The sequence below is a fragment of the Thrips palmi genome, unplaced genomic scaffold, assembly GCF_012932325.1.
Source record: "Thrips palmi isolate BJ-2018 unplaced genomic scaffold, TpBJ-2018v1 HiC_scaffold_4, whole genome shotgun sequence".
NCBI classification, from domain to species: domain Eukaryota; kingdom Metazoa; phylum Arthropoda; class Insecta; order Thysanoptera; family Thripidae; genus Thrips; species Thrips palmi.
The window spans coordinates 12091353-12104598 of NW_023144631.1; the positions used below are offsets into that span (position 1 = coordinate 12091353).

General features: G+C 44.0%; 1 protein-coding gene across 1 annotated transcript; it reads left to right on the top strand.

Moving 5' to 3' along the window:
- The first annotated feature begins 675 nt into the window (after positions 1–675).
- On the top strand, positions 676–12740 carry LOC117649554. Its single transcript, XM_034392440.1, has 9 exons — positions 676–698; positions 1449–1598; positions 3730–3957; positions 5043–5177; positions 5598–5720; positions 10146–10280; positions 10869–10961; positions 12066–12235; positions 12611–12740. Exons 2-9 carry the CDS (start codon positions 1449–1451, stop codon positions 12687–12689), a joined length of 1113 nt encoding a protein of 370 aa, XP_034248331.1. The 5' UTR covers positions 676–698; the 3' UTR covers positions 12690–12740.
- The last annotated feature ends 506 nt before the right edge of the window (positions 12741–13246 follow it).

Genomic DNA, 13246 nt, shown 5'->3' on the forward strand with positions numbered 1-13246 from the left:
GAAGCTGAAAACACGAGTAGTCGCGCATTAAAACTGCCCCTCCATTGTTGCTGACCTTGAATTGTTTGGCTACGGTTCTCTAGTCATGTTTTCTTCAATTCTGTGTAATAGTTCTCACTCACAACGTAGCAACACCACGGCTTGACAAACTTTATAAACTCGAGAGGGATGGTTTTGAAACGCGGGTGAGTCTTGTTCGAGGAACATAAGCACTGAAAGTCGCAAGGTGGAGCGAAGTGATCATGGTTCTAACTGAATCAGAAGTACCATCAAACCTCGCTAAAAGGAGCAGCTACATGGCCAGCTTATTCAAAAAGAAACCAAAAGTCTTAAAGTGACTCTTAAACTACATTAAGGAAAGATAATTTACAGATGCAGTGCACAGGTACGCAGTTTAATGGCTCAATTCACTCCGATGTCTAAAATTATGACGGTTTGCCTCACCCAGGTCCTTTTCCGCCTACACCAAAACACATTCGTGCACACTCGTGCATCATTCAGTATGTCACGATGCACGACGGTCACGGAAGATCACCCGGTCGGTAAATGCCGCTTAGTTATGCCGACACACGCCGGTCGAAGGAAATTTATACTTAATGTGCAGTGCTGCATACGTGGCAATCCACCTAATTACAAGCGAGGTCGTCGGGCCAGCCGGCAGAAGACCAAGAGGCGTTGATATCGTGCAACCCCCTGAGGTGAGCCACGCACTCGACATCACCCTTGATTCTAGCAACTTCGCGGAGAGCGTACACCAAATTCCTTTGGAGTTGTCCATAATTTTTAGCACATGATGTACGTTATGTACAAATTTCTACTTAAATTAAGTACAATTTTAAAAATACTTCAGCACGATATTGAAATAGTGTCCCTAAGGGGTACGCGCCGTTTAGTTTGTGCGCGTAGTGGCTGAGCGATGCGACTCCGCAGATTCTAATGCAAGCGTAGCTACACTGCAATACCTTAGTGTTGCGGGCTTGCATGACACGACTGGATTAAAGCCCTGATCGCGAGGTCACCAGACCTCAGTTAGCCTCTTGCCGATCAGTTGAGATTGGCCATCGACATGAACAAATGGATAGGCCACCCACGTACGGCACATTGGCGCACGGACGACGCGGCTACCTTCCCACCTGATGCTTGTTCCGATCGGCTTTTTTGCATTAAGCTTACCTATAACTTCCATACAACTAAGGACAACACAATTTTTTTTAAATGTTGTAAAAATTCCGCTTTTTCATTTGTTTTTTTCGGTTTGTCTCTAAAAGGCATGTTTAAAAAAATCATCACCAACAAGAGGGGGAAAACCCCCCTAAAAAGGGTCTAGGGACGAGACTGCCCCCTTAAGAAGCTCACGAAACATATGGCGACCTTAAGAAGCTGTACTGCTTGCTCACTTTCGTGCTTACTATAGCATTCTTTTGTTAAAGCTGCGTCTGGTCTAGCAGATGGGCGTCTTGGACATGCTGAGAGGCCGAGGAGTGCCAAATGGTGATGAGGGACCTCTCCGGAGTGTAATGGGCGCCTGGCAGCGCGAAATATCGTCTGGAACGCCTGGCATTGGCCGTCTCCTACTTCGCACAATGCAAGGGTCAAGGGTAAGAATTCACTGAAAATGGAATGGTCGGACACATGGCCAAATTATGGCGTGACAAAAAGTCGCGCCAAAAATTTGCGTGACAGGAAATTCACGCAGTCATCTGGCGTGAATGTACTACCATGTGGATTGGAGCGTACAATGCTTTTTATGAGAAAAGTCATGCCGAAAACTGACATGACAGGAAATTCAGGCCAAAACTTGGCGTGAATTTCTGAGTCACGATGATTTTTGGCATGACTTTTCTGTCGTGCCGTTTTTGGCCGTGACTCTTGATTCACGCCCGCCCTGCAGCAGCACGAAGTCACGCCGATAGATTTTCAGTGTTCTGTCAACAGTTAAAGCAAAATCAGTTCACAGTTTTGTCGCTATCCAATTTATGATGTGTAATAGAGGATGCTTTCAATAATAGTTATATTGAGCCGCATCTATAGAAATCGAATCATCACAGCATGGCCGATAAACAAGTTTAAGGTTTAAGGCGGTGCCCACACTCTTAAAAGTCTACAAAGCATCTGGTTTATAACTGCGAAGACATTGAAAGCATTGAAGAACTGCTTCGTATAATGAATGAATGTTTCTTACTACGACGGATTTTGCTGCATAATACGAAGCGTTTCTTCGTACATTGATTCCGTTTTCTTCGCATTAAGGGGGGACATCACTCCAAAAACAGTGCTTTTGTAAAATCGTCATAAAAACCAAACGGAAAGAGAAAAATTGTTCATACTTTAACAGATAAAGTATATAACAACACTAAGTCAATCCGCCAGGGCAGTACAGCGCTTTCGTTGAAAACGCATTTTTGAGTGTTAGGTTAGACCATTTCGCACTGTTGCAATGCTGGACGCCAAACGGTTTGACCTAGAACATTAAAATTTGGTGACAGCCTTCCTGAGATGTCTGGCTGTGGTGGGTACCTTAATCACATTTCAAAAATCATTTTAAGTTGTATTTGTTACATACCAAAAAAAATTGTTCAATTTTTGGGGTCAAAATTGTTCAATTTTGAACGTTAAAAAAATAATAAAAATTGACCAATGCAAATTATTTTGCTACCCACCATAGCGGCATGTCGTAGGAGCTTCCATGCTAAATCTCCCCGCTGTAGCTCAAAAACTGCGCCCTAGAGGCCTGCAACCGTTTGCAATTTCATGTTCCGAGAAAAACGCGATCAAAGTTGGGGAAACTGGGCTTTTCCCCTATGCATGTTTGCGGCTCACAGCCTCCCAAAACTGCAGTTTTTTTGAATTTCAGAATGCGGTTTTCGCCATTCGATGCAGAAAAGAATGGTCTTTTGTATGAACTAATAAAAAAAAGTTGCGATTTTTTATCATTTTGGAGTGATGTCCCCCCTTAAGCGGCGACGCGCCGTGGACTTTTTAGTGTGCAGATAGAAGAACGGCTTAAATTAAGAAGAAAATATATTTTCAATGTTTAAAATTTAAGAAGCCTGACGATTTCAGATTCATAGCTTTCAACCCCCTTGTTCCGTAATTATCACTGGACCATTCATAGAAGACTAATTCAACGGTCAATCGTTTGGCGAAGTGGCCACGCAAATACTTGCATCAACCAAACTAATCTTTATCATGGCACAGGACACACTAAATGTCATGGGACTTTTTTTGTCCCATGAATGATGCAATTATATTAAGCAAATCCGGTCGTGGTGCAATTTTGAGTCCGCCAGGCGGGACAAATTGTCTAGTGAAAGTACGATTTGCAGCAGGTGTCGGACAAAATGTGTCGCCAGGCGGGAACGAAATTGTATCAGCGTCGGATGTGCTTAAAATTGCATCTGCTAAATGCTAGGCTAGAGAATTTAGAACGTTGAAAATGCCAGGGATCCTTAACTTACCTCATAAGGGCATCATAACGTTATCGTAAGCGTTAAAGTTATTAACCTTAACTTCTGACATCTTTCAAAAAGGGTAAGTTATTTTTTTGTGTTTTGAATTTGTGTAGAGATACTTTTGGAAGTACTTCCAAAAGTCCGTACCCTTAACCTTTAGCGAACATTGTCTTATGTTACGTTATGAAAGCAGTGTTAGTTAAATGTTACGTTAAGTTAAGGATCTCTGGAAAATGCTACGTTTTTGGTCTAATCTTGCTGTGATTTTATTCCGCAGATCTCTATGATCATCTCATTGGGATACCAGATTTTCCTCCTTTCCAACATTGCATTCTCTGGAAGTCTGGAGAACGCAAAGACGCCCTTCCGACTATTCTCCGGGGCCTACTCGACGCAAGCGGCCCAATTCATCTTTTTCCTTCACCGGCACCACGCCGAAGAAGCTCTACGCATTACTCGATGCGTGGCGGAAGACTTGGAAAAGACCGCTGACGAGGAAACAAAGGTGCGGAGTATGGATACAGATGGCCTTGACAGTCGAATGAAGCCGGTGACAATGTTGCGAGCTCTGGATACCCACGAATCCATCCATAGGAGACTTCAGCACTAGGTAGTCAAGAAATTTCAAATGTCGAACAACTGCAGCTTGCAATGGAGGTTGTATGCATGAAATAATTGGCCACTTTTCATGCTGCCTACAACGACCTGGCATTCCGATAGTTTCTTATTAAGGTGAAACAGGTGATAGGGGACTGTTCGAGCAGGGACGGACTGGCACCAGGAAGGCCCTGGTGGTGGGTGCCCTTTTGATCCTTGCTCTGAGGGCCCTTTGTATCCTTGCTCTGTGGGGCTCTGAGGGCCCTTTGGATCCTTGCTCTGAGGACCCTTAGGATCCTTGCTCTGTGGGCCCTTTGTATCCTTGCTCTGTGGGCCCTTTGTATCCTTGCTCTGTGGGCCCTTTGGGTCCTTGCTCTTTGCGCCCTTCGGGCTCTTGCTCTTTGCGCCCTGTTGGGTGCTCGGCAAACTGAAGTGTGTCCATAGTACACTGGAGCATGCTTCCAAGTACACTCTTATTTACAGCATGCATACTTGCTAGGCACACGCTGAAATGGAGTGTACATTGCATGTACACGCTTAATAAGAGTGCACGTGGCATGTACACTTAAACCGGCCCATGCTTTCAGATAGGACAAATCGTGCGTATTTTAGAGTGTACTTGCAAGCTACACACTTATTTAGCGTGTACTTGCCAGGCACACTCTATTTTAGCGTGTGCCTAGCAAGTATGCTGTAAATAAGAGTGTACTTGGAAGCATGCTCTAATAAGAGTGTACTATGTACACACTTCAGTTTGCAGCCCCACTGTGGGGCCTTCGGACCCCGGGCAGATCTAGGGCCCTTCGTCAGGCAGACGCCATTGGAGCCTTTTAGGGCGGGCCGAGGGGCCCTTCGGGCGTCTTGCCACCCACCCCAGTCCACCGTTGTGTTAAAGCGAACGTAATTGTGATCTCGTTAATCCACGTTCCAACCTGTCTGACTTTGGAAGCCGGATATTGACTTTGTTCTAAAACTTTTCCATCAATAAAACAGGTCCGTCTGCGACGAGCTGCCCGATTAATTCGCATCATCAAGATTTTCTTTCTGATCCACATGCTCAACGCCACTTTCTCGGTGTGCATGACTCCACTGTCCATGGGGTTTGACTCGTGGTTAATCGCTGCAAAGGTGCGTTTATCCTCTTTTTGATCCTGAAATAGTGTCCATTTTTTAAAGCTGATCTCACGTTACTGAAAGTTTACGCCAAAAGTTGCACTTTGCCCCTGTAAGTAGACCCTGACTTCGTCGTCGACTGACGAAAAAAGCAAAAGCACGCACAGGAGATGGGGAGGATCGGGAGTAGGTAGCCAGCCCAATTTAAGGATGTTGGTAAATGTTTTTGTTTCCTTTGCCTACATGTAAGTAACTGAAACAGCCTAAATTACTTTTGAAAGAAAGGCTCTTTAGAGAATTCTAATAAAAATACACTCGAACGGGTGTCTGAGACCGGCACCATTTCCGAAGTTGTGACTCTTTTTGTTCTTCACTTGCCGATGACTAGAAAAGTCTAATGACGATTGAGTCCTGCCCGTTTCTGTCTCTTTAAAGGTTGTATTCATGTGCATCGGGATGGTTGTATGCTGTTGGGCATACTACACGTTGCTGCCACTAATGCTCTGTGTACACCTAGCCTGCTGCGCCCTCTATAGGGAGGTGGGACAGCGCCTACAGGTACGCACATGACCACACACCACTGCGAGGCCCGGGCAGGGACAGGTCGCTCATCATTACTGAAAGCAACGCCTTCCCATGGCCACCATAGATTTCCATACCAAAATAATTTTTAAGATACCCACCCACAGGATAAAGTTGCTAAAATATAAGCCCGCCATAAACCCAATTGATGGAGAGAATATAACTTTCTTATACGATGACCCGAGGTTGTTGGTGCAGTTAGGTTGACAACTGACTTGTTCCCACGATGCGATGTCGTCGGCAACTCTCCTTTACTGTGCACTCTCAAGAGTTTCCTCAACACACTCTCTTCGGCGTGTACTCACGAGTTTACTCCCACGCTCGTGTATTCATTTCAGCTCACTCCCAAGAGAGTGTTCGCCGATGAGTGAGTACACAACCTTAAGCTGCCTGCTCGGGCGTGCTGGTGAGTACTCGTGCTCCTCTGAGTGTACTCCAGGGATCCTTAACTTACCTCATAAGGGCATCATAACGTTATCGTAAGAGTTAAAGTTATTAACCTTAACTTCTGACATCTTTTCAAAAAGGGTAAGTTATTTTTTTGTGTTTTGAATTTGTGTAGAGATACTTTTGGAAGTACTTCCAAAAGTCCGTACCCTTAACCTTTAGCGATCATTGTCTTATGTTACGTTATGAAAGCAGTGTTAGTTAAATGTTAAGTTAAGTTAAGGATCTCTGGTGTACTCAGGAGTACTTTAAAGGGAATTTACTCATGTGAGTACACGCTGAAGTGAGTGTACTGAGTGCGCTGTGAAGTTTGCAGAGTAGCCGGGAGCATTCAAGAGTCACACACTGAATGTCCAAGTTTTTACAAGACATCACAGTTTTTTGTGCACACGAACTTTTCGTACTTTTAAGGGAGGGTGGGCAGATACTGACACGGGGCAGTTGCTGATACTTGAAAATTCTCATAGATTCCATCACGCCCCTGAGATATCCCATTGCACACAGTTAGTCAGTCGGTGTTCATCCTGGTTGGGCTGCAGTGAAGTTTTAAGAAAGTTGTGCCATCTAATAAAGGCCACAGTTTTGATAGCCCACAACGGCCCATAACCAACCTTAAACTCACATTTCATTTTGGAGCCCTGCAACTTTGCCTGCGTACGTACGTGCTCTGTCAAAAACGGTCATTGTTATCGATTTGTCAATGATTTCACTTAAAATTTAGCGGAAAAATATTTCAAGAAAATTGATTCTTCCTTTAACTGCACTTGATCAAATGAAAAATGGGTGCTTGCCTGAGGCACTTAATGACAAAGCCATTCAGCCCAGAACATAATGTGGTCTAATTTAAGTTCTCTTGTAAGTTTTAAGCTTAAAATACATGATTTGAGAACATCAGGACTGAACCTACGGTTGAGTTTGTCAACTACCTGCTGTCGGGTAGTTTGTCAACTACCTGACAATTGCAAGCCTTTTTCAGCGCAAATCTAGGGTAAATCTAGGGTAAATGCTAATTCTTAACCAAATATCCACCCGGGCCCTCTCAAAGCAGAAGGTTTAAAGAAGCTTTTAAGCTGGAACGGGTTTTAGACTGTCCCACGAAAAATTACATGTTCTGTTTGCTCACGGGGCACTTGAAAAATAAGTTCTAAATGTAAAAAAAGGAATAAATTCTTTTGGCCCAAGCATTCGGACAGAATTTAGAGGTCGCGCATCGCTCCCAAAGTGAAAATAGCGGTTTTTGGCAAATTTCGCCCTTTCTCTCACAGCCACGGCGCTTCCCGGCCGTCCCTCGCGACTCGGTCGGACTCCTAGTACCCTCGCGTAACATTCAAGCACCAACCCGACCCTTGCCGACCCCTAAAGCCCTTTAATAATGGCCAAAAACAATAATTTTTATCAGAAAATTTTGTTGAAAAGTGCTGAAAAAGGTGTAAGGACTGAAGATTAGGCAAGTCTGTGTGGCTCAATCGATTGGAAATCATCGAAAACCTTCATGTCCAGAATTGGAAGTGCCTACGGTCAGAAACGGCCGCACCCGAAGCAGTGCAAATTCACAATTTTCGGGAAACGGCCTATTTTACATAGGGGCGTTCCAGACCAAAAAGGCCACTTGGCCGGCAACCATCTCGGGTCAAGCTCAAACGTTTTCCTGGGTTCCTTTCATCCTTACGAACTGCCGAAACACCATGGGAGCGAGATCCGACTCGAACTCCGGATTGTATAAGGGTCGTAAACCCCCCAGCACCGGTAGAACTCAAGCGTAGTTTTACGCCTTTCTTCTAGCGGAGTAGAATCACGCTCGGCTTCAAGCATAGTTCTCCATTTAGCCCCTCTCCCGCCTATCGAAACGCATGGGAGAATTTCTTCTTTACGCTTGACGTCAAGCGTAAAGTCTTCAAGCGTAGTTGTATGCTTGAATCAAGCATACAACTGCGCTTCCGCTTTCTCTGCAAACTGAAGTGTGTACATAGTACACTCTTATTAGAGCATACTTCCGACTTCCAAGTACACTCTTATTTACAGCAAACTTGCTAGGCACACACTAAAATAGAGTGTACATTACATGTACACGCTAAATAAGAGTGTACCTGGCAAGTACACTTAAACTGGCCCATGCTTTTAGATAGGACTTATCGAGTGTATTTTAGCGTGTACATGGAAGGTACACACTTATTTGGCGTGTACTTGCCAGGCACACTCTTTTTTAGCGTGTGTCTAGCAAGTATGCTGTAAATAAGAGTGTACTTGGAAGTATGCTCTAATAAGAGTGTACTATGTACACACTTCAGTTTGCAGAGCATCTCCTATTTCCATCTCCCATCTCATCGTGATCAACACCTCTTGAAATTCCTTTTAAACTGTCTTGAAGCTTCGAGACTTTCTCGTGGAAAAAATGTTTTGACGATGTAGGGGTATTGACCCATGGGTACACTGATTTTCTAAGTGTAATAATGAACTAATTTAAAAAGCAATAACATTTTCATTGCTCTAGTAGTGCCATGAAAAAGTTTTTGCATTATAAGTGCAATAGTTGTTGTATTGCATTAGCGCATTTATCGCATTATTAACGTAGTTATCATTTTATGGCATATGTGATAATCTGGGCCCAGGCCGGCCAAAACCTGAGGGAATTATTGCATTTTTAATGTGATAATTTTTTATTGCTGCCACGGATGCGATAATTTGAAGGAATCACACTAGCCTTTTTATCGCAGCAAATTGTATGAAACTTATAACATTAGAAATACCAGTGTATAGGCAGGCACCATTTAAGCCAAAGAGGAGCGAAATCGCCGATGATCTACTTTGAAGGGCCCTGATATGATCAAATCACCAGGGAACATAAGGAAATTGAGCGACTTTGCGAGCCCGTATCGCCGAAACCCGACGTCGTACAGCCGCGTGTGACACGCCAATCGAAAGAGCGCATTATTTCCACAAGAAAAACCTAGAGGGTAGATTTTTTGAACAGCCGCTTCCACCAGCCCAACAAGTCCCAAACCCTCAAAAACAGCCATTTTGGGGGGTTAACAACCCTTATAAAAGCCATTTTGGGGGGTTTACGACCCTTATACAATCCGGAGTTCGAGTCGGATCTCGCTCCCATGGTGTTTCGGCAGTCCGTAAGGATGAAAGGAACCCAGGAAAACGTTTGAGCTTGACCCGAGATGGTTGCCGGCCAAGTGGCCTTTTTGGTCTGGAACGCCCCTATGTAAAATAGGCCGTTTCCCGAAAATTGTGAATTTGCACTGCTTCGGGTGCGGCCATTTCTGACCGTAGGCACTTCCAATTCTGGACATGAAGGTTTTCGATGATTTCCAATCGATTGAGCCACACAGACTTGCCTAATCTTCAGTCCTTACACCTTTTTCAGCACTTTTCAACAAAATTTTCTGATAAAAATTATTGTTTTTGGCCATTATTAAAGGGCTTTAGGGGTCGGCAAGGGTCGGGTTGGTGCTTGAATGTTACGCGAGGGTACTAGGAGTCCGACCGAGTCGCGAGGGACGGCCGGGAAGCGCCGTGGCTGTGAGAGAAAGGGCGAAATTTGCCAAAAACCGCTATTTTCACTTTGGGAGCGATGCGCGACCTCTAAATTCTGTCCGAATGCTTGGGCCAAAAGAATTTATTCCTTTTTTTACATTTAGAACTTATTTTTCAAGTGCCCCGTGAGCAAACAGAACATGTAATTTTTCGTGGGACAGTCTAACGGGTTTCCGTGACTTGATTTTCCTGGCATCTGAGAGGCGCCGAAAAAAAGCGTCAGTATGTGCCCCACCACCCCTTACGCGATTTTGCTCCGAAATGGAGAAATGTGCAGTTCTTCGTACAGGAGTACGAAAAGTTCGCGTGCACCAAAAAACTTGTGTCTCGTACCACTCGGTACATAGCATTTAGTGTGCACTCTTTGTCCCTGTCGCAGTGAGACGCTCTCTAAGCTCTTTCAATTACCAGGCACACATCGGCTTGGCCGAAGTGTCCCGGTGCGCGAGGCTGCACTCCAGCCTGAAGGAAGCGGAGCGGCACATGGACTCTCTAGTTGGGATGTATTTTCCGCATTATCTTCTTGTCGCAATCCTGTTGCCTTTGGTGAGTGGAAAAGACGCTTTAGGGTCAGTTGGGGTAATTATGGGACACGGGGTAAAAATGGGACAGCTGATTCTTAGTCAAAATTTGACATTTTTGAATGCATGACATACCAAATGTGTTGTTTTTGTCGAGAAAATAACATTTGCTACGGCACAAGTTCTAAAATCTTGATTCTTGTCTAAGAATCAGCGGTCCCATTTTTACCCCGTGTCCCATAATTACCCCAACTGACCCTAGTTAGTTACGAACTACAGCGGCCTCTGAAAATATTGTTTAAACAAATTTGGCGGACGTGCTGCATTTTGTCATTTTTTTCAGTACCTGACTGAGCTAGTCATAGCTCTTTCAGGCACGAAGAAGTAGCTTTATGATCCTGTCACAAAATTCTCTCTTTTTTTTGTAAGCCTAACTTCATATCGCATGTTAAATTCTCTCTACAATTTTGATGGGACTCTGCCAAGAAATCAAACTTTCCGGTCGTGAAATTGCCGCAAAAGTTTGTGGCTAATTCTTGACTGCTTTCGAGTGAAAGTCACCCCTAAGTCAGTTTGGCAAACTAATCGCTCTGGTCGTAAATTCAATGTACAGCTGAGCATCGCAGAAGTACTGACTTCTGACGTGCAGGCGGACATGTACGCGTTGAGTACCGTGCCCATTGTGTTCATCATCATCGTACCTCAGGTACGTGCCTCTACACTTGAGATCTCAAGTTACGCTCTAGTTAGTAATATATACTATGTAAGAAGCCGATATTATATCGTTTGTAAAATGCTTTGCACACGTTCAATGGTTGCTTTTGTCTGCTGAACAATATGTGAGAGCACGCTGCAGCAATGAAAGCAAAGTGAACAGATGACCTTTCTTTTAACGCTAAGTTGCTGAGGCCTGGAAGCGTTGATGAAGAGTTACCCTTGTTACTCGTGCACAAATGAAATCAAGCGCGTTAATTCACTTCCTTTAACGAACCTTGAGTGAAACATGCATTCCTGAGAGTAACGGTTTCCATTTGGGTTTCCACGAGCTCGAAGCTTCCAAGCTCTCATAACTTGGCCAACCCACATTGCCAGAGAAGGTTCAAAATACAACAAATCGACGCAGAATGATTTGTTTTCCACACACTCCCACACTACAAACCTAACTGTCGACAGTAAGCTTCTAGTGGTGCACACTTACAAATGCATGCTTGCAAATACTTACACGCAAACGCATGCTTGGTGCCGTATAACTAAATGCTTAGCGTAGGCTTCAGTGTCTACATGTCAAGCATGCATTTGTGGCCACGCATGCGTTTGTGAGTGTGTAATTGAAGCATGCATGTCTACAAAGTATCCAGTTCAGTTTCTAGTGAAATTTCCTGCTGAGAAATAATGCCGTAGTCATGCTGCTAAATCTAAAAACTCTACGACACAATACAGATAATACAGAGAAATTTTTCCGCAATATTAAGAAACTAAGTCAGGTTTGCGAGAACCTTTTATGTTATTACCACCATGCTCATGCTGGTGCATTTTGTTCGTATTACAAAGAAAAATCTCAGAGGGATCATGCTTGAGAGTGCACACTGCAGGGCGGGGAGTGCTACCCTCACCCTCACTCGTGTAAATCTTGTCAGAATATCAGAAACCTGTCTGAGAACCTGATCGAAATTCGCGCACCTCTGAAAGCTGAAAACATCTCCCGACATTCCGTGGAACTCACGCCATCAATAGAGTAAGTTTTCAGAATTTCAGCTTTCAGACATATGTTTCTGACATTCTGACAAAATTTACACGAGTGCTGTTTCAGTGCCTCGTCGGCCAGTACCTGGAGGACTGCAGCGGCGCCGTGCCGCAGTCCTGCTACTTCGGGCCGTGGCTGGAGGAGGACCGCGAGTCGCGTCGCGGCAGACTCCTCGTGATGAAGCTGGGCGCGCGGCCAGACTTTGTGCGAGTGCAGGGCATGGGAAGGCTCAACAGGTGAGTCAGCACCGAGGGAATGGAGGCAACCACTCGCCAAATCCTGTGTCTACTCGACCGCCTGAAATCCTTTCATTTATACAATTTACAAATTGATGACATTTCCGACAAAAGCTCCTACTTAAGGCATGTTTTTTTTTGAAAACAGCAATTTTTTTCATTGAACAGTTAATCAAGATAATAGTAAAATCAATAGATAACATTGCATTCGGTCTTGCTTCACATTGACTTACGGTTAAAACTGGACGGTTAAAATTGGACGTCACACTGAGGCTTGACACCTTCGGTCTCGTGAGGAAAATAAGCCTTGACATTGTCACCAAGTGACAACCAAAATTTTCACAGTGTGTTTGTGCTATCTGCCTCTTGTTGTAGAGCTGCCTGCGCGTCCATCCTCCGCTCTTGGTGTGGATATCTCCAGGTAGTCGTGAGGTTTAGTAACAACAGCCAGTGAGTTCTCTAGGTATTTTTGTTAGTAGAGACAATTTAGCGTTCCCACGACGAGAAGATGAATAAACACGCAGCAAAATCTGAGGCACAATCATTGTTAAGGGGGCAGTCTCGTCCCTGTACCCTTTTTAGGGGGGTTTTCCCTCCCTCTTTTGATGACGATGATTTTTTAAATATACCTCTTAGAGACAAACGGTAAAAACCAAATAAAATAACCTTAATTTTTACAACATTTTCAAAAAAAAATATTTTGTTTTGTCTTTAGTTGTAAGGGAGTTATAGGGATTGCAACAAAAGCCGACAACATACAAAATTTCACTGCGCGACAATTTTCTCCGGAAGTTCTTAACTTTTTGGCAATCGGTTTGCGGCATCTTGAAGATGAAAAAATCCTCTTACTTTAACCTACAATTGTCCATGTAGCCCAAGGAAAACCTAAATTAAAACCGTTCCTAAGTTTGTATAGGTTTTTGGTTACGTTTTAAAAAGTGTAATTCTTGAGCTATATGGACGATTGTAGGTTAAAGTAAAGAGGATTTTTTCATCTTCAAGATGCCGCAA

Bases quoted from the DNA above. Each gene is read 5' to 3' on its own strand.
- LOC117649554 (XM_034392440.1), top strand. From the start codon at position 1,449: ATGGGCGTCTTGGACATGCTGAGAGGCCGAGGAGTGCCAAATGGTGAT. The intron at 1,599-3,729 runs GTAAGAATTCAC...TTTATTCCGCAG, and splicing joins GCACAATGCAAGGGTCAAGG to ATCTCTATGATCATCTCATT. The intron at 10,281-10,868 runs GTGAGTGGAAAA...TTCAATGTACAG, and splicing joins TCGCAATCCTGTTGCCTTTG to CTGAGCATCGCAGAAGTACT.